The 25,433-nt window shown below is 40.5% G+C and overlaps 1 protein-coding gene across 3 annotated transcripts in view; it reads right to left on the bottom strand.

The window, feature by feature from the left end:
- Positions 1-25,433, bottom strand: part of NYAP2 (neuronal tyrosine-phosphorylated phosphoinositide-3-kinase adaptor 2) — a 132,698-nt gene that overhangs the window by 8,415 nt on the left and 98,850 nt on the right. For all 3 annotated transcript variants that reach the window (XM_023933213.2, XM_023933214.2, XM_023933216.2), the window contains 2 exons: positions 24,080-24,289; positions 16,112-16,215 (listed from right to left, as the gene is read on the bottom strand). In XM_023933213.2, coding sequence (XP_023788981.2) covers positions 16,112-16,215; positions 24,080-24,289 — 314 coding nt within the window. The remainder of the gene's footprint in view (positions 1-16,111; positions 16,216-24,079; positions 24,290-25,433) is intronic.

The raw sequence follows: 25,433 nt of genomic DNA, 5'->3' as shown, positions 1-25,433 counted from the left end.
GTGTTTGAGGTTTTGATTTACCTTATTCCAAATTTCTAAACTCCTGGAAACTATGTTTTATTTCAAACAATATTACTGCAGAAAAAAAATGAAAACAAGAGTCCCTGTAAAAACTGTAGAACTAGAGTCCCTGGAAAAACTACACTATCACTCAATGTAATTACATGATGCTGGAAAAAAACTCTGGACACCTTTTTTCAAACTTAGAAGTCACTAAAAGGCTTGACTACATTGTGTTGTGCTCTGTGGCTTGACTAATCCACCACTTCAAAATGACTGACAAGATTATTCGGAGCTCCAGGAACTCCCAAAGATTCAAGATTATGAGCAATTAATACTTATCCTAAAATTAAATTAGCAAACTATTAGTAAACCTTCAGCACCTTTGGTTCCAGACCTCCACTTTCATGAATCATTGCCTTTCAATTACTAAATGTCACAGTTACTTTGCTCAGAACCAGCCCTGCACATACTCCTATGCCACAAGTTTTCCAGTGGCCCTCAGATAATTGCTGAGGCTACTCATAAAGCACATTTTAGGTGACAAATTCACTGTTCTGCTTTCCATTTTCATACTTGCAGTCAGACTAGATATAAATCTTTCTGACCCTGCATTATTATCTTATTTGGAAACATATTCTTTACATCTAGGTGCTTCTATTTTAACACCAAACAACTGCTCAAAATGTACTGCTTGATCACACTCTATAAATGCTTTCAAAGAAGAGGCTGTAAATTAACTGATATTGGGGATACTGTGGAAAGTCATCTCATGCATCTCAGTGGATCATCACAAAGTGCATTCCTATTGAGATCACTCATTAAAAATCAAAACTTCATCTATGCCTTTGCCGAGGAATAAATGAAGAACTCAAGCAACCCACCATTATACTTCCTGTCATTCACTGTAAAACAGAAAGGAAAATACAATATTATATTAGGTCAAACACAGGAGGGACAAAGCAAAAAGACACTTTGCTGGAGTTCAGTGATCTCCTGTGTACTGCATTCTGTAGTGCAGCAGCTGCAGGATAACAATCTTATGTCCCAGATTTCTTTGTGGGGTTACTAACCCCTTTTCTCCAGTATTTCCCCTTGCTGGAAGGTGCTGCTCTGTGCCCTGTGTGTCACAACTGCTCCAGAACCAGAGTTCACACAGCAGGGTGGTTTGAGCTGCAACCCCGATGGCCACGGCAGCTGGTCCTGCCCATGTCTGGGTAGCTGTGCCCATAGTACAGCCCACCTGCAGTTAATGTTCCTTACTCTCAGTCATGGCAGCTTTGAAAAACTGCCAGATTCCCAATCTCATATGGAGAAATCTCATATCTCATATCTCATATGAACAGCCCCCCAGCTCTGCACTGAGAGGCAGCGTGGAGCAGTGAGAGCTGCTGGGCAAGGTCCTTTCCTCCTCTGGATCCACAGAGTCCCTGTGGGCTGCAAAAGCTCTCATGTACAACGGAGCTGAAGGCAGCATGGTGCATGCTCTGGGTACTGCTCAGACCAAGAAGGGCCCAAAAACTGAGAATGGAAGAATGAAAGTGAAAGGAAACAAAACCATAACTTTGGAAGACCTAAGAACTGCAAGGACATTGAAACCTGTCCTAAAGTTACAAAAATGTTATATATGGGGACACCACAAATTCCATTAGTTTCCCCATTTTATTGGACCTTATTGTTTCCAAACTATAAAAAAGCACATAACCTTCAGCACTATTTCTATTGCAGTCAGTAGCTGAACCCAAGATTTAACTTTTATTGCTGAAACAGATGAAGAACTTCACCACACTAGTTTACCAGCAAAGCTCCTAAGTCTTTATATTTGTCTAGAACTTTCAAAAAAATGGCCAGAGAATAATTTTAAAAATAAAGAAGCATAAAATTAGTAAAATAATGTATAGAGGGAAAATGCCTCAGCACTGAAAGCTGCTTTACTTTAAAGATGCTTTACTTAGGGGAATTTTTGAAATATGCTCTTACATGTCTCAATTTTTAATAGTGAAACTGAGTCAAAGATCATTTTCTTAGAGTAAATGCCATTTCTCAAATATTGTACTGATTGTATGGAGGGAATCATTTTCTTAGAGTAAATGCCATTTCTCAAATATTGTACTGATTGTATGGAGGGAAAAATATTCAGGAAAATATGACTAAAAACCAGCACTGAATGTTCAGAGATCATCATACTCTAGTAGGTGGTCACAACTTCCTTTTAAAAATGTGTAAAAACATTATTAAAAGACAGATATCTTCATTAATCACTTCTAGCTCCAATTTGAAGTGCAGTTAAGCAACAATTGTTGAAGTTATAAATCATACTGAGAGTTTCTGAAGAGTACAAAGATGTAAGGCTCTGCCTCAGTATGAGATACCGTGTCTGATGTTACCTCTCAGCAACATGATGTGATTTGATTTATATCAGGGATGGCTAAACTATACAGTACCCAAACCTAATATAGACATGATTTCCTGGCACACAGAATGGCTGAGATACAGCAAGATACTCAGCCTGGTATCCATGTGCTTTAGAAAATGGGATCCACTGGGGTCAGAGAGTCCCTGTACCTTGTTTCTGTTTTCTGTTTAAAAGGCATCTCTGAAGGGATGGTGCTGCCTGACAGAGTGTGTGAATCAGCACTAACACACTAAGCCAGGAGCAGCAGCCTCCTCAACCATGGAGTGACCTGGAAAACTCAGCTTAGCCTGTGCCAGCAGCATGGGCTGTGCTGTGATTCAGATCTCTAGAGCAGGAAGGAAATTTAAATATCCAGCTGAAAAGGAATGGCTAATGACAATGCAGGACAAAAACACTGAGCTTCTTGTTAGCCTATAGGTGCATATCACCTGCAACGTAAGCAAACTCAAACAGTAAAAAAGTGTTGCTTTTCTCTGATTGTGTTTTAAAATTTGGTGTCAAGAACTGTGATCTGACCGATGTTAAAAATGCATGTTGCTATTGTCTTTTCTCATTTTTATTCTTTCCTATTGTGAATTATACAACTGTGATCAGAAACAGCAGATAGCAAACGTGCTTTTCCAGACTGCAAAAAAAGAAAAGGGCCTAGTACATCCAAGGGTCTGCTAACTGCCACTAACTTGTGAAGGTTTAAGATCAAGCCACTGGCCCATAAACTCCTATCTCAGTTAGTGGAATATGTCCTTTCTCCAGCCTATGTTTGGCTGAGGAAAAGCATTCATTGGACATTCTAGTTACAGCTCAGGAGTAAAATGGGAATTTGCTGTTCATGTGTGAGATCAGAATTTAACCCTGTAGCTTTAAATTAAAAATGAAAAGGATTTTCTATTATGCAATTTTAGTTAGGGTGAAGGGTCTTCCTTACAGTGTATCCATCACCCTACGAGGTTCTCAGTATTTCTTGCATAAAGACCTGTTTTCTGAGATTTTTCTGAGGAGCTGCTGCCATGCTGCTGCAGTAACTTATTGCACATGGAGACCAGTCCAGCTGGACAAATTAGTACAATGAGAAAATTAACTGTAAAGGGAGAAAATTTATCACCCATAGGTCTCATAAAGAAACACAGATGATTATCATTTAAGCTTCAATTCAATGGATATCCTAAGCACATGCTCAACTGGAAAAAGTGTATCTGTCATCCTCCTGACTAACAGAAATATTCTGCTATTTAAGATAAGTCAGTGCTTTGCTGCCTCAAGGCCAGATAACTAAACCTACATACAGCTGTGTGGTGATTCATTTTACAAAGCGCTAATAAATGATTGTTAGCTGTTTTAATAAATGCTTAATCAATTGGCAATTATATGTTACTGTGAAGTGCAAAGGGTAAGAGGTCTGACAAATAGTCTGTAATGCTCCTGTAAAATCCACTTACAAAGTTGGGTGTTTTATCCATTCCTAATGCTCACCTGCACTGGGGAAACTTTCTCTCCAGCCCAAGGCCCTTCTATATCCATTATCTATTCATGTACGATGTTATGGATGTGAATCACCCATAGATTGACAGCAAGTCCCTCATGTGAATAGAGCTGGGATCTGCAGCACAAGAGTCCAGCTGGTTTAGGGCATTTCTAAACCTTGGAGCACTTGATCTGCATAAGATACAGACGGCCAAAACTACACAGACTGAGCTGTTTACAAATATTTTTTTCCTACAGAAAACTGTCAGGAGAAACACCAATATATTTGCCATTTTGGATCTGAAAAACTGGAAACCTTAAAAATTAGTAAAAAGAATAATCTTTTCTCATTTAAAATACATGATGTTTTTATTTTTGTTGTTTTAACAAGACAAAATGAGAATAAAAGTTGGTTATCAAAAGTGGGTGCTGGCATTCATACTTTTTTTTTTTTTTAATTGACATACACATAATGTATATGAATAGCCACACATTTCTAGTGAAAGACTATGAACAAACACACGTACATATACAGAGATAGAGAAACGTCCTATACATACATCCATGAGTGAATATACATATTTATGTGCATACAGTATACAGACGAGATACTATACAGGTACAGTCAGTGCAATATACTGTATAAGGCTACACAAACACCGAGAGAATCTGGTGGGGTGGTGACAGCCATGAGAACAAAGCCTGGATGGTTGTGACTCAAGGCAGATGGTGGGGACAACCTGGCTGCTCTGTGTCGTGTTTTATGCATCAGGCACACGCAGTTCCAACAGAAACATGGTACAATACACTCAGCTCAAAAAAAGGAGGACACGTGGGAGTGCGTGGAGGAAACTGAAATGTGTATGAGCAGACAAATAAGGCTGTTCTACCTAGAATACAGAATGTTTGGTTCATTTACAGAGAATGCCTATATATAAACCCATGCTTTCATGAATTCATGCCATTTTTTATTTCTATCTTTTCCTTTAAGAATATTATAAAATTCTTGCCCTGAGTTAAACATAAATACACACAGAAAAGGGGGCAGGGAAAAAGGAAATTGCATGCTTCTGGGTTTTTTTTAAATAAATTTTTAACCAAGGCACAATGTCTTCAAGAGTGGTTGCAAGACCATTTGAAATAAACTTAGCAAGTGCTATTGTTCTGGGACTGTGGCAAAACTAATTGTTTGCATACAAAAGTCTCAGAACAAGTTTTGAAGTGAATTTACAAGTTTTAGAAGAGAACAAGTAAATTTATTACATATGCCTTAAAGAGAGATTCCCTGAAGAGGAAGGAATGCTACCAATGCTACCAAATTAAATTACTTTATAGACAACTTATTGATGTTTTGACTGAAATGATTTCACACAAATGGCATTATATATTTGTCTAGCATCAATTGTTACCTATTTTTAGTAGAACCATGTACAGTGCTGTAAGAGCAGCTAAAAATGAGATGAACTTCCCCATAATTTTCAGTTTCTTTAGTAGGCAAACTAAGCAGCAGTCTCACTGATTCAGCGAGCTGCAAGAATCACAGCTCAGGCACAGCTGGTCAGTGGTGGCATAAGACTTTCAAGGCTTTATCTCTCTCTGTCATTGACCTGCAGATGTGTTTTTTTGGAAGTATCAGTTACTAGTTCCTGTGGCTCCCACTCTGTACACCCATGCTCAAGTCTGTCTCTCAAAACAAAGTCAGGGTGCAGAGGCCATGCTTGGCTGTTGCTCCCCCATTCAAGCACTCAGCTCCAGAGGCACACAGTTGTCATCAACTTCTGGGCATTCTGGAGAGTACCTCAGATTCCAAGGGCTCTGAAGGGTACCTCAAATTCCAGGGAACAACCACCTTCATTGTGCTGCACTGGCTGCAGCATCTGTACCCATAAATCTCTCTGCTGAGCTGACTGTTTTTCAGTGTTGAAACACACCATCTCAACTCCATAAAAACCAGGCACAACATAGCAACCCCCTGAAACCTCTGACCACACAAATGGGATCTTCTCATGTCTGTCCTGTGCCTGCTCAAGAAACTGTAGCTCCCAATCTGAGAAACAACTAGATAAGGACAGTAAAAAATGTTGAGCATGAAAGTGAAAACCTCATAAATGCCATGTTATTTCACCATTTGTCAGAACATCATTGCATTTGAAAGGTTTCAACAATTTCTGTCATGGAGCTCACCTCTTTCTGTCTTCTGCTGACAAGCTTACAAAGCTTGTGCAAGAATAAGATATCAGGGTAAAGGAGTGGAATACTCTTTCTTCTCCACCTGAAATAGTGGCAGCCACACCAGCACTCGAGGGCGAGGCAGGATGAGTGATTCTAGGTGTGCTGCTCAGAGCAGTCACTGTTCCCACATCTGACACCCTCTTGCTGTTCTGTTACATTTTCTACAGCTGATCTGCTTTCACCCATTACTGCCTCCCCTGACACATTTATTTTGTGCCTAAACCCCTTGCTATGACCCATATGGAGAGTGGCAGTCACCAAAGCCATGTTGGGCCTTGGCACCTACCGAGACAGCAGTCAGTGCATGCTCAGATCCAGCTGTGCCTGCTGTGGGACAGAGGCTGCTTCAGCAGTGTGGGGCCACACTTAAACCAGTCCTGGCAAAGCAAGGCATGGTCTGCTTCTGCTGCATGACCAACCCAGCTGAATGATGAAGAAAAGATGCTGGGACACCAATAGCAGGCTTGTCTGCCAGCAAAAGACATTGCAGCAAATGACACATTTGTTTCTCATGCCAATCATTCAGGTGTGCCTTGGAGGTGAGGGATGATGGATGTGACAATTCCATCTACTTCAAGGTTTGCATTTTCTTTTCTTTTCCTTCTTCTTTTTTATTTTTTTAATTTTACTTTTTAAATAAGCATTCTCTATTTGCAATTTGTATATTTAGAAACCATTTGCACTGCTCTTAGCCCATGCACTGATTATGTAAAACCAGATTCAAGCAGAGGCTGAACACAATGCAATGTGGAGCCTTCCCCAAAGCATTAACTTTCTTATTGTTGCTCTTATCCAAAATGTTGACAGCATATTTGGCTGGGCTGTCGACGGCAGAATTTTGCCTTCATGTGTGCAAGAGATTTGTCTTTGGAAGAGCCTGGAATGTGGAAAGTAATCCAACCACTCCCTCTCGTGGTCACAGGGTTCTGCTGCACTTTAGAAAGGCACAAATCACTTAAATCCAAAATCCTACAGGTTCTTAGCAGTGCAAAGTCCCCAGAGGGCTGTGTGACACTGTGTGACACTGCAGGACAAGGTGGTGGCAGTCAGGGTGACTGATCCCTGACTCTTATGAACGTTCAGTCTGAACAATAATGTAAAATCCTATGGCTCTGGATTCAGGTTTCTAAATACATTCAGGCCACACATACTGGTCAAATCCAAACATCATCTCAAGGTAGAATTGGTCCCTGTCCCAGCAGTGAAGTGCCTGTGCCACGGGCTTCTCTTTGTACTCCACTGTGGGTTCTCCCATGCCTGTCCATCCTCCCAGGTAGGACCCAGAGGATTTCCTTTCTCCCAGACACTTGCAAAACCAGCACCCACAACATGCACTCTATGCTTACATTCCTTTTTCTTTGCATACACAGACATTAAAGATTTCTCCATGACAGCATCATTTGAAGGAGAGACATAATTTGTTAAGTGTTCTGCGTAAAATATATCTGGTTTTCCACTTTTAGACATTCCAATGCATTTCATTGTATCAGTGACACATAAAACTTTGTAAAATCACCGTCACAGATACAGTAGATTGCACCCCAAATAATTTTTGCACTTTCACAAAAACCAAACCTTAAGCAATTCCTGAGAGTCATACCCTTACCAATCTACTCCCATATGCAACCTCTTACTTCCTCATCTATTACACTGAACTTATAAATTCTGGGGCAGGAACAGCCTTTGTTCCATGCATATTGCCCACCAACAAATAACTACAACTCTTGGACACCACCACAATCAATATTGTGGTAGATTTTATTGGCCAACCTTAAGCAGGTTTTGGATTCAGTGACAATCCCAAGCTTTATTAACTGTAATAGCTAAACATAAGGAGTAATTAAGATCCTTTAAGTGAATATCTTCTCAGGCAAAAATAGAAGCTACTATCCAAAGTAATAAATAGTGTATAGAAAGTCCAGACCAAAGCCCCATGGGGCACTGATTACAGAGTGAGCAGCATAGGACTGTTCCCACACTGTGGACATATATTTTGGATTAAGAAAAAGATCAAGTATCAAAAAGGAGCAACCATAACCTTGGCTCCAGGAGAATGGAGACAGACATCTCACAGGCATTGCACTGGCTCAAGAGGAATACTTGGCATGTACACACAGGGGGGAGGAAAAGGATTGCCACTGTCCCATAAATTGTTTTGTATGTTTTGCTATTCTATGTCCAAAATACACAATAGACTTTCAGAACTTTAGAAAATTAGAGGAGGAAAGAGGGACAGAGAAAATTATAAGAGTGGCAATTAGCACAGTAGTTAGGTATTCCCTTTGAATAGAAATCTGGGACTGCACGTCCCCTGAGATCTTTAACCAGCAGCCCATGGGGATCATTTTTCCCTTTGGCCCAGAGGGCAAGGATGACAGAAGTTGATTCTTTCTTTGCAAATCTTTGTGCATGATAAGAGACAAAAGAGCAGAATCACTGGAGTCTGATGCTGGTTCTAGGCTGAGATTCATCAAGGAATGCATGTAGTACAGATTGGCAGTACTGAGTGCTGACATGAGTCCATGCTGTGTAACACACACAAATTCTCTTGCTAGTACAACTTACTTTTTTACTACCATTTCCCTAGAAATCAAACTGAATGAAGGACTACTTCAGTCCACAGAGTTCTCCATCAACCTGCAATGACTGTATTTCTTTCATATAATGGAAGCTAAAAAAAAGATTGCTGTGATCAGATATGGAACAGTGGATCTTGATTTAAAGGTGCTCATTTCTCAGCAGCAGAATTCATTAACTGCAGAATCAGGAACCCAGCTCTGCTACTGTGCCCCACAACTGCAGGGTGTTTGCTGACTCTTTGAACTCTTGTACACTACTGCTGGGAAAAAATGGCAACTTTAAGCTGAGAATAATAGAAGAGCACAGATGCTTTGTTTCTGCTCACAGAGTATTCACTTTCAGATGCACATTTGCCAACTAAAGCATGATAATGTCAATTCATTGGGGAAGTACTTTGTCTAGGTACCTTCAAAAATAATTATAGCCATAATGGTAACAATTTACATTCTGTGCATTCATTAATTATAGGGTGACCACAATGCTTACAAGGCATAAAATGCTATATAATGTTTTGTATTCACAACTAAAGCTAGAGACATTACAAGGTATTTAACTGACCCAATACAGAGTGAACTTAGGCAGGAGACAAATATGTATCTCTGTTGCTGAAGAGTACTCAGTACTTGTCAAAATTCAATTCCAAATTATTCCTTTAAAGTTTTGTGTATTTTTTACAATGAGCTTTTACTGCACTTAAACTGCAAGGTAGTGTTCTACTCATGCATATGAAAAGCAGCTAAAATATGTCTCAGCTTCTTTGTGGTACTTCTCTTCCATCATGATTTTGTTTTAAAATGGAACAATTAGAATAGTTGTTTGGGATTTTTCAACTGGTGTACAAAATTAAATAATAGTTGCCCTGAAGGTCTCACATCAGTTTTAATGCTAGAATTTTTTTTCACAATAAAACATGTGCATTGTGGTTACATCTCAGTTAACACCTAAATACTGAGTCTTAAATAAAATACTATCTAGATTGTTTTGTGGAGGAGTGGGGATTTAGCAGCTGAGGCTGGAGCAAGCCTCCTCCTTCTCTCCTTCCTTCTCTCCCTCTGGGGCAGGGCAGGGGCAGGTGGGGCCACAGTAAAGCCTCTGCTTCCACTGCAGATGCAGGATGTGGGGCAGGGATGTGGGGCAGAGATGTGGGGCAGGGATGTGGGGCAGGGATGGGGGACAGGGATATGGGGCAGAGATGTGGGGCAGAGACGTGGGGCAGGTATGTGGGGCAGGGATATGGGATGGGCTGGCTGAATGGGGTGTGCTGGGCCCAACTCCCTCAGCCCAGAGCTGAGCCCAGCTGCCCTCAGTGGGATGGGGATCAAACCTCAGCAGCACCCTGCTTTGCCTCCCCAGCTCTGGGGTAAATAAAGCTTTTTCTAATCCTGTTGGATTAGCCAAACTGTCCATTTTGAACAGTTGCTAAAGTGCATTTTCACCCAGGCTGCCTCTGGCACAGACCCAAGTGATCCCAAGGGGCTTCTCCCCTGTCCTGGTTCATGCACCCTGGTGTGCACTACCCCTGTCCCAGGCCAAGGGGACATGAATACAAAGACAAATCCTCCCAGCTGCGTATTCAAAGTACAAAATCTGCTTCTTACTTCCCTACTTACATTGCTATGTTGGAAAACTGTGCTGGAAGACTCCTGGTCCCTGTCTCCCTGCTCTGTGACCTTTGGATTTCCACATCAGTCCTGCAGCTCCCTCAGCCTGCCAGCCCCAGGCACCAGTCTCCCCCAGCACTTGGTTATTCTACAAGTGGTCTTGTTTTTCTACCTAGATATGAATTTAAGGAGCCAACTTGTATCTAAAATTCTTGCCTATCAAAGACACATTCTCCAATAAATTATTGATGGACTCACTTCATTTGGTGCAAGACAATGACCACGTCCACTCTTGGGAGGCCTTTCCCCTTTGCTACATTATGTTCATACAAATAATAAAATGAGTGAGAGCTGTCCTGAATTTTGGAGGGTAATGGTTAGTTTGTCCATCTTGTGCCTTCTCTTGTGTTTACCAATGTGGTCATGTGGGGAAAGTAAAATACTGCCTCAGCTTGCAGAGGGCTCAGGCAGACACCAGACAAGTTATGAACTGAGCTGCAATATTTCTAAAATAAGCCACAAAAAGTTTTAGTGTTGATGCTGATATATTTTCTAGCTTTTTCTTCATTCCTTCAATGCACATTGAGACTCCTTAATTCATAGCTGTCCCCTTATCTTCATTCCCTCGTCTGAGTTATTCCTTCTAATCTCAGCATGGCTTCTGGATTTTACTTTGATCATCTCTGTAAAGTTTAAATCTTCTTTCCTTGCTTAAATTGGAGCTAGATATCACTGCCTGGTCCTCCCCACAACAAGACACCAAACCTTAAGAGGCATACAAACCCTCAGAATTAAGATAACATACCTTGAGGAGGCAACAGGAAAGGACAGTGATGTCTGGCCACTGAAAAGCAAGAAACTAATAGGCAGCATGAAGAGACGCTGCATATTTGCAGATAAGGAACACAGTTTTGTGGAAATATGTCTGAAAATAGGCTCTGCTTTGCAGGAAAGCTAAAATATGAAACTCTAGCTATCCCTAGTTTTGTTTTCAAAGAGTGTGTTTTTCTTCATACCATGTATCTTAAAAACATGCACTACTGTGCTGCTGTGTAGCCCAGTACATGGGATTTTCCAATCACAGTCTACAAATTAATGAAAACAAACCTCACTTTGTAAAGCTCATCCACAGAAAAAAAAAAATCCCAGGGTGTTTATGTGATCTCTATTTTTCTTAAAATGGAAATCAGTGGGGTTTTTCTGTGCTGAAGGCTGCTTCAGAAAGGCATGGCAGTGATACAGAGAGGATTTTATGTACACTAAAATTCTGAATGCAAGATGTTCTGCTCTCCAGCAGAGGGACTTCCACAGCCTGCTTCAAACGTTTTCTTCTCTTGTGACAGACATGCTCAGTGCACACATACCCTGTGTGCCACAGGGATATCTGAGCTCATCGATGGAATGTAATCCTTTGTTACCCTGAGCTGAAGATGTGGAACACGATGGCAGGGAAACATCATTGCATAGCAGTGATACCTGTGACTCCAAATCCTGCTTGCTTTACACAGGTGAGCAGTTTTGCTCACTCTGGCTGTCCCATGGCAGGACTGTGCATTTCCCACCCCTGACCATGCCTGCTACAGAAGTCTCAGGTGCCAGCACAGAGGCTCCAGCAAAATGGGTGAGGAGTTATTCACTGGCACATCTGTGAATCGTACATTGTTTATTGTACTTTAATATTGTACTATATTGTACTTTATAAACCTCACAAAGAGGTTAAATCCTACTGTTCTCTGTCCACTTAGATGGCTACAAAAGACAGTTACTTGTTTTCATTTCCATATAAAGGCCAAATGGACTTTTACTACCTCTAATGTTATTCACGCACTTTTCTCTAAGATATAACTTGCTTTACTTTTTCCAATATTTCTCCATTACCTGTAAGCTTTTTGTGAACAATGTCATACCTTTATAGAATGAAAATCACTTAGGCTGAAAAATGCCTTTAACCCAGCACTGAAAAGCCCCCTACTAAATCATGTCCCCAGGTGCCACATCTACATGTCTTTTAAATACCTCCAAGGATGGTGGAATAGACTCTCCCACTTCCCTGGGCAGCCTGTTCTGTTGCTTGACAACTCTTTCCATGAAGAAATTTTTCCTAATATAAACACATGGTATCCTACTGTGTGTGTCTAAGTGTTAACGCAGGTCACTGCCATTTCCCCATGGATTATGGGGGCTTCATTCTGCTCCTGTGTCTGCCTCCCAGCTCAGGGGGCTGGGACCTGGAAAACTGCTGGTATTACTATTGAACACTGAGGCAAAGAAGGCACAAAGAAGTACCTCAGTTTTTTCCTCATTTTTTGTCATGTTCCCTCCACCATCCAAAAAGAGGATGGAGATACTCCTTTGACTTCCTTTTGCTGCTAATGTATTTCTAGACACATTTCTTATTGACTTTTATGACAGTAGACAGATTAAGTGCTAGTCAGGATTTGGCCCTTCTAATTTTCTCCTTCCATAACCTCATTACACCCTTGTCCTCCTGAGTTTCCAGCCCCTTCTTACAACTTTCATAAACTCTCTTTTCCTGAGTCCCAGCTAAAACACAGTTGAGAAAGGCTGGTCATCTTCCCTGCTGGTTTGTCTTTCAGCATGAATATTTAAGAGCTCCTTCTTTCCTTTCTTTACAAGACAATACATCCTATCTAGAATACTTCTCTGCTACTTACACCCCTCTCTGTAGGATATTTTTGTTTAGATATGCATTTAGGAAATACAGCAATGTGCCATATTGTAGCTCAAAAATATTCTATGCTTCTGCTATTATTACACTTCCAAGACCCTTACCTGAATTCTTCTGCTACTTCCTTAATTTCTTAAACTTTGTTCTTTTACAATCAATAACTTCAGTTCCAGGATAAACTTGTTTATCTTTCAGTTTAAATTGAGACAATTCGTTACTTTGTCCAAGGTTGCTTCCTGCAATCAACTCTTTCCAGTGCCCTCACCATTTCCCAGAACTGAGGACAGAAGGCAGGCTCTCAGTCTGGCTCAGCATGTTGGCAAATGCTGGTTGCCACTACATTACAGAATTTTTAGTGTTCTCCATCAGAGACCAGCCACATAGTTAATCTCTGCTTATAAGCCCTTTATTTTTATTTTTACTTGATCCCTCTACTGCTTCCCATCAATATACCATAGATATATTCTGTGGTATATAATTCTAACTGATTAATCCTCACAATTCCTACATCAATAAGCAAATAAGAAATAAGAAAATAAGGCATAGGGGAGTTAATGACAATAGTTACATAATTATCTAATATATGATTGTAATTATAATATAGGTTTCCTTAGATCAGATCTATTTTTAATTCCTAAGCATAGTCACCACTACTATGAACAATTGTATTAAAAATGATGGGTTTTGAGAACTCAGTTGCAAATTTGTCTTTTTTTTTTTCCCCAAATTAAGCATTTTGAGAACCTTCAGTCTGGGGTCCATGAAGATTTGAGAAAACCAATTAACAGTAATCTGCCCTTTCCCAGATCTTATATTCCTGTTTGAATGTTAGCTGTGCCCATCTGATCAACAGGGAGGTGGATAACACAGTATGTCTTCTTAATCTTTTGGAAAGCCTAACTGTTCATTATGATGTTGTTAAAGAAAGCAGTATCAATACAATCAATAGCCACAGCACACAAAAATAGATACCCTGTATGCCACAACCTGGCAGATTGAGAATGGACTAACAGCCCAGCTGTTGGAAACACATTTCACCCATCATCCATTATTTGCACATTGAGATAGAATAGGTGTTGAAAGAAGAATCAGTTTGTATCTGCCATGGAGATAAGACTTTTGTCATTTCTCTGAAATCAGGGTCAAATCCACAACTTTAAAAATTATGCTGTTATAGTAAATGACAGCATAATAGATGGAGAGCAAGAGATTGTCAGCTGGAAGGGAAGAGAAAGGAGAGAGAGAAGGCTTGTACTAGTTTTTCTTGTTTTCCATGAAGTCATGACCATACCATACATTATTCAATTAACAAGATCACCCTCCTACAGTCACTTGAAAATTCCTCTTATCATCTTTGTTCTTTTCTTCTGTACGAACTGAGGTGGATTTTTCCCTACACAGTTTCAGTGAACCCTGGCCTCAGCTTCTAAGAGGCTCATTATCTCTTCTCTCACATCAGGTTCTGCTTTCAAGGCTTATTGTTTAGTTCTTACTATAAACTGACAAGCTAAAATCTCTTCAAAACACCCAAGGTGCCTTTGCCACTGAGTAAACAGCAAAGCATCATGAGTGCTGTAAGACCCATTTAATCAAAAATATATACTACCTGCACACTGGGACACTGAAAACCTTTGGAAGTACAATTACCCTAATTTCTTCCTTAGATGAAGGAACACTTGATGTGTTATTTAAATGGGCCGTCATTTTGAATCTCCATTATGGATTTGATTTTCTTATGTAAAATATGCTTCAGAAATGTGCAGGGTTCTCTGAGTCTTCGCGTCTGGCAGTGCTCAGAAGTAATACAATCATATCAGTTCACACAGGGTACAGAACTGTAACCTGTCCAGGCTTGGTTATCCAAATAAAACCTTCCTAACTAGTTGCTGGCTGTCGGGAGAGAGTAAATCAACCTTACTCTTGTGGTCTTTGCTTTGGTCAAGACATCATTGGAGCAACTCATCAAGATACACACACAAATATGTGATTATTGCAAAGCAGCTCTCAGGGAGATTTCCACTCAAACCTCAGTGACATTCAGTAGGGTTTTGGGGACTAACTCCCTGAAAGCCACTCAGAAATTATCCATCAGAATAAGGGTGACTGTGTGTGCACACGTATATGCATATGCACATAAATCCATCCGTGCTCCTGTCTCCTTGTGCACACACACCCCACACGTACACACCAGTGATGTAGTGCCACAGTGCTTTGACAGAAGCCATTCACATAATGTTTAAGCAAAACCTCTTCTTTCAATTGCTACTCTCAGCTAGTTCTGTCAAACTAATAATACAGGTCTGTGCAACAAAATGTTACAATATCAGTATTAGCATATAAAATAAAGGTAAGTATAGGTTTCTCATGTCTTTATTTCTTTTCTATTTTCTCTCTATTGGAGAAATTTGCCAAACCCAAACACCTCTAATTTTTCCTATTTTTGTTTTTGATGGGATGTTTCTCCTTTGTTTTTTTGATTCCTAAAAATGTACAATAAATATAACTACAGTGGACTATTTAATAGTCCTATAAGCACGATACAGTCTATAGCTGAAGAGAGTCTAGCTGCCTCAACTAAACAAAATCACTTGCTGTAAGAGCAGTTTTCAGGACAGTGATAAATCACAGTGTAATACAATCATGCATTAAGCTCCAACCAGATGTGAGACTGGCACAAATATTAAAGTACAACTGGGCAGAAGTCAAGTATGTACAAGTAATTGACAACATTGGTGTAAGTGCTCTAGACAAGACATTTAAAAGAAATTTACATAAAAACATAGATTAAATTTATCAAAGTTTGATAAATTTTAAGACAGTAAAAAAGTACAGAAAACATGAAAAAAGAAAAAAACCCAGCCAGTTCATACAGTACAGTTGTACTACATTTATATTACAGAATGAAGACAGAAAAAGATACAAGGAATTAAGAGCAAAGAAAATTCTGCTGGCTGCAGCCAGGGGAATTTCATTGCCAATGAGAGATGTGCACACACAGATGCACGCACACGCACAGAAAATAAAGACATAAACCAAAAAAATCATTTACTGTAACAAATGACAGACAGAGAGGTGGGAACATTTGGCATGTTGCAGCACATGGAGTCATTCCCGATTGGCAAACGATGGTACCTGGCTCGGCTGGAGGTCGCTGGGCTGCCTGAGCGGCGCCACAGATGGAGGAGGCACTCCTGACGTGGATGCGGAGCGGCCTAACCGGCAGCTGGATTTAGACTCTGGAAAGGGAGAGAGCAGAAACAGCAATGAGCAGGAGCAGGGTACCACTGCTGCAAGCTGAAACACTGTGGATGCAGAATTCCCTTGAAATGGAGACTCCTGCCTCGGTATCGAGTTAAAGTCTTGGACATTTGGCTGAATCACGAGCAGAAGTTGAGATCAGAAGAGGAATTCAGACAGGACTCATGCCTGCTCTGGGACCTCTGAAGGATAGAGCATAAAACAGCAGACAGGAAGAATACAAAAAAAGCATTCCTGTTTCCCCACTCCCCTGCTCCCCAATGCCTTTTCTTGTCCTCATGAAATACAGCAGAGATTAAGGGAGTTACAGAGGCTTCTGGTTTCATCTTTCCACCCCAGAGCTTTCCATGGCAGCCCAAAGACTGACTGTGCTGAAGGAAAGCACGAAATGCCAGAAAATGAAGGAGGTGGTATGCAAAAGTGGTGAGGATATTGTCACACTTGGGGATTTGGAACGACACCAAAAATACTTGGGAATCTCACATCAGTGGCAATGAATTGAGAGACATAAAGTAGGAAGAGACAAATCAAAACATCAGCAGTGGCAAGTCAGTTGCCCAGAACCAAGGTGATAACAGAAGCAACGTTTGCCTTGAGAGAAAAACTTCACTTGAGAGAAGAGCTGCAAAGAAATGGCACAGTTATTTGATTTTCCTTCTGCTGTTTTATATCGAATAATTTCTAAGAAGGCTCCCCATTGATTTCCAGCACAGGTTACTATTGTACACACTGACATGAGGTGACCATGCAGTTCAGGAGGCCTGGAGAAAGGTTTTTATATCTAAGCCATGCTGACACCCATGTGCTACCCCGGCATTCAGCTGGTCTGGAGGAAACTGTCTTTTCCTGAAAAAATGATCTGCCTGTTTCTGGCCAAGAAATATTTTTTCTTCTTCCATTTCCTTTATAAGACCGAGGAAGCACCTCAGTCTATGGCTCTGCTCAGATCAATGTGTTCATTCTCCTCATGTTTCAGAAACCTTCTCCCCAACCCTGCACCTGCTATTCCTATTTAGTGGGTAAACACTGATAACATTTGGACTCACCAGACAGATTTGGTACAATAACAGAGTCTCACTTTTCACATTGACAGTGCTGCTTTACCATGAATAACATGCAATTACAATGCCATGCTTCATTACAACTTAAAGAATTTTAAGTTTTTTAAAATAAAGTTTGAAGAATTCCTCCAATTCCGTGTTTTCAGGAAGAAACGAAGGACCTATGCCTCATGGAGTTGTGGCTTAGCAAGTTTGCCTCTGAAGCACATTTTTTGACTGTATCTGTCCAAAATCTGTCTTTTCATGCCTCATTTACACGGCTGCTTTGTCAGTGCTTGTTTTACACTGATTTCTCTATTTCCTGTGTGGATCTCTAGTATCACCACTGGCCACTGGTTGGGCCACAGCTTGAAAGGAAGATGCCCATCACCAGCATGTCCTTGAAGTCACTTGGCACACCTTGGAAACTTTGGATACACCTTTGGCACACCTTTGGAAACAGCTGGCACATTTCTCCACATAACAGCCACATCCTGGATTCTTCCACTCTCACTGATGCTTTCTCATTGTCAACTTAAATGCTTATTTTCCTCAGATATTTCAGGATTCAACAGGGTGTGGAGAAGAGCTATTCACTTAGGCTGGAGCACTTAAACCAATGAAAACATCTGTAGGGGTGAATATTCATCAACTAAATATTAATAGGTTAGTTAACAGCCAGCTGGCTGAGCAGCAAAAAATATTTATGCTGTTCACCAAATGCATTATTCAATTCACTCTCTCCTAGTCAGTCTGTAAACACACCATGAGTCAACACAGCCATAGGCACACAGAAAGGAGCAGACTGGCCTCCTCCATAACCTTGTTTTTGTACACAGTCTGCTGGTTTGCTTTTTTTGGACTTGGGCAGTTACTCTGAAGGTTGATTAGATTTGTTTTTGTTCTGATTTCACGCTGTCTTTGTGCCAGATTTCTGACTGCTCCTTTCAGTAATATAGATAAATAATGGATCTCATTATTATACCTCATCTCTCATCTCCTGGAATTTTGCTGGGGTTTCAGAAAGGACAAGAATTGGGGTTTTTTCAGTTGTTTTTCTCTACTGCTAAGTAGAGATTCTGTTTCTGCTGTGACAAGCACAATCAGACATTCAGCACATAAAAAACTCCAAGACACTGTCTGACTGTGCTTCTGAATTATTTTCTTTGCTTTAGGAAAGCAGAAAGAAGTGTCATAATTTCCAATTTGGATCTATGTGCAACAACGAGAGATTACCATTTCCTTGCCAAAGAGACTCCTTTCATCTGGCATCAAAGAAATAAAACCTATCACACACAGATGAAGTATTAGTTCCTTTATCTCCCTGTAATATATATTACAGTATTAAGGAAACTATTGTGATTTCCATGGTGATCCTCACCAAAAGGTGCTTCAGACATAGCTCCATCTAGCTTTTGCGTCTCAGTGGTAATATTTTTAGACCAAATAAATGCTGTATTCTACTGTAATTAGTGGTCTGAGTAACAGCACACCACTGTGGGGGAAAAATAGTCCATAAATGGTCTGTTCTTTAAGTGCTGCACAACTCACTGCTCTGTATTCTGTGGCATGCTATTTTTCAGCTATGGGCAGCTTATTCACTGTGCTAGGGCTATCTGGGTTTTCCTATTTAATGCAAATAATCTAGTTTCTAGTGTTTAGAAATTCGTGTTTATGTCTTGTTGATGATACTGAGACAGCTCAGTATTAACATCTGAAATGAGTGGTCTTGGACTTTTTGAGAAGTCCCCTAAGTGACAGTAATTCATGGAGTGGAGCTGAGTTCTTTCAGCTGTCCTGATAGATACACAGGGAGAGCTCTGTAGGCCAGAGTATGTGAGCAGCCTCTAGAGATGCCCCTTGCAATCAATGGCCAGCATGAGGTCTGAATTCAGCAGATTTTTGGGGGAAGCCAGAAAGCTGTGGAATGCTATGCATGTAAATGTTCATAAAATTCAGTTGGTGTATTCAGAATTTCAGTGGCATTATGTTGCACAGCTTCAAATGTCAAATCTCTGACAGGGATTTGATAGGCAAAATGCACTGCAGGTGTCTGGGAGCCAGGTGCAGTGCAGGGCTGGGAGGCCCTGGTGGGACAGTGCACCTCAGTCCCCTCTTGTGGCACCCACAGTGGCCACAGCACTGGGACAGCAGGGTGGCACCACAGCCCCTGACACCAGGCAAGCCCACACACAAAGTCAGCTGCAACGCCACTGCACTCTCAGGTTTAAACTCAGTCTTGACAGCACCAGGAGGATTACACATGGAAACAGGCAAGAATTTAGTTCCAAAGGGCAGCATTAAGGATGAGAATTTTAGGAGAGGCTGTGTGACACAGAAATACAGGCTTTCCAAACACAAATAGGATTGCCTTAAAGTTGTGCATTTAATTATGTGGCTAAGTACTCATATAAATGCCTTGTTTTCCAAAACAGCAAGGGCTGCCATCATGACTAAAGATGTAGAGGCTTGGCTGATTGCCTTTGGGACACGGGGTGTTGTAGGATTTTCCTCAATAAAGGACAGCATTGAAATGCCACAAGATTTTACAGAAATATTTTCAATCAGTTTAATACCAATGTGCTATGGCTTCCTATATTCTTCAGAAGTACAACAACTCTTCATGATTTTTATTTTTGGATCTTAATAGGAAGAGTTCTTTATTCATCCAAGGAAGCCTTCATTCTGCCTTACCTAATCTTAATTCAAAAAAATACTCTGGCTGTCACTCACATTGGAGAAGCTTCTTACCCTGTCACAGTCTCTTCTTTGCACATGAAAAGAGAAATATTGCTTATTTGCTACAGCTGCCAAGAAATGCATTTTGAATTAAACAAGGCAATGTGACAGGCTGAGAGCAATCACATGAAAAAAAAAAAAAGAAAAAAAAAAAAAAGGAAGAAAAAGAAGAAAAAGAAAGCATGCATACTGGAAAAATATATCACACCAAGTATCTTCATACTGGCCAAAAAGTGATGAGTAAGCTGAAATATAACTTGAAATTATGAAACATTAGGGTGCAATAAGCTATATAGTATTCTGTTATCTAAAAAAGTATTAGTACTTTGCTATTGGCAGAAGCCAATTAGTGCTAAAATATCACAGCAGCGAGTCAAACTGAAGAGTTTCCACAAGGGGAATGCTGAATCTGTGGAACTCGGTGTTACCAGATATCCATAGGTCAAAAGTTTAGCAAGTCTCAAACCCAAGTCAGGTAATGAGTAAAACCATGTCTGAAAAGGAACCCTCTGTTTAGGTTTAGGGGATATCTTGCCCAAAGGGAAAAGCTGTTAGTGGAATATACTTTGTATCCTGAAATATGGGTGTTTATTTTCTTTGTAAAGCTATTTCTGTGTTGTAGGATTTGGCTGTGTTTACTATTTCCTGGCTTCTTTGAAATAGAAGTGTTTTGTATCTTTGTTCAGGAATTTTGTCTGTGTTTTTCTTACACCTAGGCAATATTTTTACTCCAGCCAGAATTGGTGTGATCCTGCATCCTGGAGGTCCCACATCCCTGGCAGGATGACCTCGGTGTGCAGCTCCCGGTGCAGTTTTATGACAGGTGACAGGCACTGCTCAGTAGGAGCTTGTGAGGAGAGAACGTGAATCACCAGTGCACCAAGGACTGGGCCTCTTCGGGCAACAACAGAAAACCCCAGCTCAACTCACGTGGAGAATCCTTGTGGATTTAGGAGCACAGTGATACTGCCTGTGATGAGGAAATGTAGGGATTTGTGGGACTACTGAGTCGTCTTTGCACGAAGCAGGTTGGACTGGCATGAACTGACATTTGGCTGCTACTCCCTTCTCACACCAATGCATGCATCTTGTGCCTTGGGCCTCCCAGGCTTTTCCCCATTCCCAAATAGATGAACTTAAAATATTCATTACTTCTGGAAATCAACAATGATGGCCAGTAATTCCAATGAAGGGTGGGCATTTACTCCCTTCCTGATTGCCAATTATGTTTTCAGATGGAATATTTACGGCTGGCTGAGTGACAAGCTGGTGGTAATGCAAAACCAGAGTGCAACAGTTTCTGAGATTTAAAAGACAGGGCAGTGCCTGTCTCCAGCAGCAGGTGGCAATGCAAAATGCTTCTTCATTGCAGTTAGGAAAAAAGCAGCAACATTCCAGAAAATACTCTTCAAGTCTCCTGGAGCGAAGTTACACAGATTCTGTGTTACAGATTGTGTTTGGCTGCTCATTATAATTGCACTGACTTTCCTAAAAGTCAGCATGCCCCCAAATCACACTGCTTTCCATAAGAAATTATAGGATGCCAAGAAACAGAAAGTGCCCTTGACAAATTCTGTCACAGAACAATCAGGCATTAAAGACAGTGATAACTGTGTGCAGCTGACATCCCAAGCTCTTTGAACAAAATGGACAGAAAGTTAAAGGTTCTGTTTGGAGATGGCTCATTCTCCCTCTGATCCTACCAGCACTTTCAGAGTTGGGGAGAACCCACCAAAAATCTGTGTTCCCACTCAGGTATTTGCCCCGGCCACCCCAGTTCCCAGCTCATCTGTGCTGGAGCAGAACTGCCTGACGAACACGTGTGGGAAGTCTATTCAAACCTTTTCCCTTTTACTGCAGAGCAATTCAACCCCATTTTTACAAATTTATTCCAATAATTGCCCTAATAAATGCCTGTACCAGTGTGAACTAGGAGACAGGCACCAAACTGTGGTGTTTCAAGGACATGTCTGCAAAAAAAGAAGAAGTAGCCTTTTTTTTCTGTTATCTATGATGTTGCAAAGAGAGCAACAGCAGGGATGACTTTACTGGGGACTGCCTTGATTTTATTTGGTCCTGCAGTAAGTCTGAGTTCTAATTCCTAGTGCAGAATCACTTTATCTCCTTGACTCCAGAAAGCATTTGTATTCATAATAAAGTATTAAATCTCTCTTCTTGCATTCTGTTACAATTTTAATTTAATTGCGGAGAATGAGCTGTTACAGTTCATGTACAAGTTCATTGAGGAGAACTGTGTAAAGCATTCTCAATGCAGTGCTTCACCAAGTAAAGGTAAAAACATGTTGCTCAGGCAACAGCAAGAGACACAGGGGAAAAAATATTCAGGGCAGATGAGAGGCAATATTCATCAAATGAAATATCATAAATCTGCAGGGAAAGAAAAGTCATAATCAGCTCTCAGATTTTAATCATAGAAAGGAGTCAAAATTCAGCCAAGAAAATAAAATTTTTCTTTGACAGTCGTAGCAATGTAAGACAAAGTTGACTAAATCAAGGCATGATTCAACAACTATTACAGTTTGCTGATGCCAAATGGAGAATGAGGCCAACATGTTTTGTCTGCTTTTGGAGATCCACCAACTCTTTGGAATAAAACTGCTGCAGAAATGTTGGACAGCAGTGTTGTATTTTGCTAAGAGCATACTCTTCAATTTTAACTTCTTTACTACTCTGCTCCATAGTGTCATCTTGCAGAACTGAAGAGGCTGGTGCACATCTTTAGTCTAATTATTGGATGTACCAAAACTTTGATGTGGTAGCTTTAAACCCATCCTTTAACCCGCATTAGCACAGATGACGCTCTAATACACTGGGAACAGAATTTTTACCAAAAGCTATGAGCTAATCTGGAAAATTCCCACCTTCCGGGAAGCTTTGTGAGAACAGACAAGTAAGCAAATGGCAGTAACACACAAAAAACCTGTGCTAGAGTCATAAGTTTTGCAGAAAAGTCACTTTTATTGCACCAGGAAGGATTGTTTGGGGGGTCTGTAGCAAGTGAAGCTGGAGCACATGACTGCTGCAAATGACATTCCACATCAGCAAAGACTCTTCAATTTATACACTGAGTTTTAGGTGTCATTTGCAGCAATTCAGGGACAATGTGAGTCCCATTATCACTCAGGGAAGTGATGTTCTGGGTGAGGCGTGAGCATCTCTGCTCACTCAGCAGTTTAAGCACTCCCTGCTGCCACTCACTGCCCAGCAGATCTCTCAGGCAGGAATGATTTCTTGTCTGAGTAGCTCATTCATGCTCTTATACTCACTGAACATTGACCATGAAGCTTCAGTACTAGATAAGCCAACTGTCCTTAAAGTGGATATTTCTCACAGTCCAACTAATAAGCAATGAAGTTACTTTTTTATGAGAGCTGTCAAATATCAAAGGTACCAATACAGTGCTCATGCAAGGGCCATGGATATCTCTTTATAGATCTCCATTTATCTGTTCTGCTTGTCTTAGTCAATTTATGAACAATACTTCATTATAATGCCATGGCATATGGCAATTTACTATTTAACATGTAAACATTTTTGATTAATAAAATGAATAGGTTAGAATCTGAGACTTCTGAAATCCATAGTTTTTTAGAAATTTCATACTTTTCTAGAAATTTCTGTACAAGCAGACAGCAAAGGCTGCCTGTGTCCTGTCACTGTGCCCCTCAGTAAGACTGTCTTGCTTGTGCACAGTGTGTTTTTGTTACTTTATGTGATACCTGAACTTATAAACTTCTTCCTGAGGTGCCACCCTACGAGTGTCATTGCCATAGTGTCCCTTTTCAATGTCAGGTGGAATCCTTTACCTCTTTTAAAGAGATGACTGTCATGTTTACATGCTTCTGCCCTGTGTCACCGTCCCAGCTGTTCCAGCACAGAGCACAAGTACAGCACAAGCCCTGGTAGTGCAGAAGTCGGTGGGTAGGGCCAAACCTAGGAGATATCTGGAAGTCTAAAGAATCTGGATACCTGTGTATCTTTAGAGATTCTTCATCTCACAAAGAGATTCATTAGATCTTCCCTGCTCTGCTACATGACATACCTGAGCTGTTGCCTCCAGCCAGCATGGTAGGGCTGACAGAGGATCTCCCCAGCCTGCTCGACACCACAGGGGGGCCTGGCGTTCCATCCCATTCCTGAGCTTTCCCTGGCTCCCTAGAGGAAGCTGTCCCATGATGTCCTCTCTCTTTGTTTTCCAGCTTTGGTAGAGGTTCAGTGCTGTGGCTTCTGATCTTCAGCTCATCTAGTGGTTCTACAAAATACACAAGTGCACATTTCATTATAAAGTAACTGCTAATCATCCACATCATGAAATAATCTTTTGCAAAATACTCCATACATATCAATCATAAATCCTTTAAGGGACATTTATAGCATGGTTTTACCATATAGGCCAAAAGCCTGTAGTTTATGTTGGTTTCAATACACTTTTTAATTATTAAAAGCACACACCATGCAGCAGATGGATAAAATGTAACATTTCTGTTACAACTTTTATATGCCAGGAAAATAATTTTGAAAATGGTTCCCTACCAAATTGTGGTTTATTAATAATTTATAGAAATACATTAAATCTTTTCAGCTGTCATTTCACTAGGAGCAAGTTCTTCAGGCACTTTCTAAGGAAGCTATCTCCTAAGGCAATATTGTGTAAGCAACATATCTGTACTTCTCATAAGCTCTAATAAAAGCACACAATCCACAAAACAAAAGAACACAAATCCATTTTGGGTGTGCCCAGCACCACAACCTAGGGAATGAAATGGCACTTGGTTGGAAAATCCTTGGAGTCAGAAAATTACCTTCTGCTTGCAACACCACAAGTCAATGAAAAGAACAGCAATTCAAAACACAGTTGAATGATTTTTTCAAGTGAAGCAGTGATGTTTGCTTTCTTCATGGATGGTGATTATCTGTTCTTTTCTCAAGACCCTAATTTCATTCCTTGCAAGTTGAGCAATGCATGGAGAAAGAATTCATTCCTGCTCTTTCCCATCTGTAGCCATGAAAAATTCACATGGAAAACTAGATACAGAAGAAACATTAGATTGCTCTTTAGCTGTGAGAGCTATTTACTGTGCTACTCAGTAATTCAAAGCTGCTGTTCACCTCCTTTTGAAAAACAAAAAAATCAGTTCTCAGTTTGGAATTTTATATCTCAAACCCAAAGAGATCCTTACATGATACTCTCAGTTCTAGTCACACAGATTTTTGTATGATGTACTTAATTTCTGTATATATCTATAGTCTTGGAATCCATATTTGATAGACATAACAATCTTCCCTTGAGCTCTATTTCAAAAGCTTTTAGTGGCTTAAAGGGAACTTTGGAAGGTTTGAGAGAGCCAAAGAAAGAGAAGAAAAGACCAGGAGCCACTGAGAGACAGGCGATGCCC

Source organism: Cyanistes caeruleus, chromosome 10 (genome assembly GCF_971803275.1).
Source record: "Cyanistes caeruleus chromosome 10, bCyaCae1.hap1.1, whole genome shotgun sequence".
Lineage (NCBI taxonomy): Eukaryota > Metazoa > Chordata > Aves > Passeriformes > Paridae > Cyanistes > Cyanistes caeruleus.
This window is presented reverse-complemented; position numbering and strand designations above follow the sequence as displayed.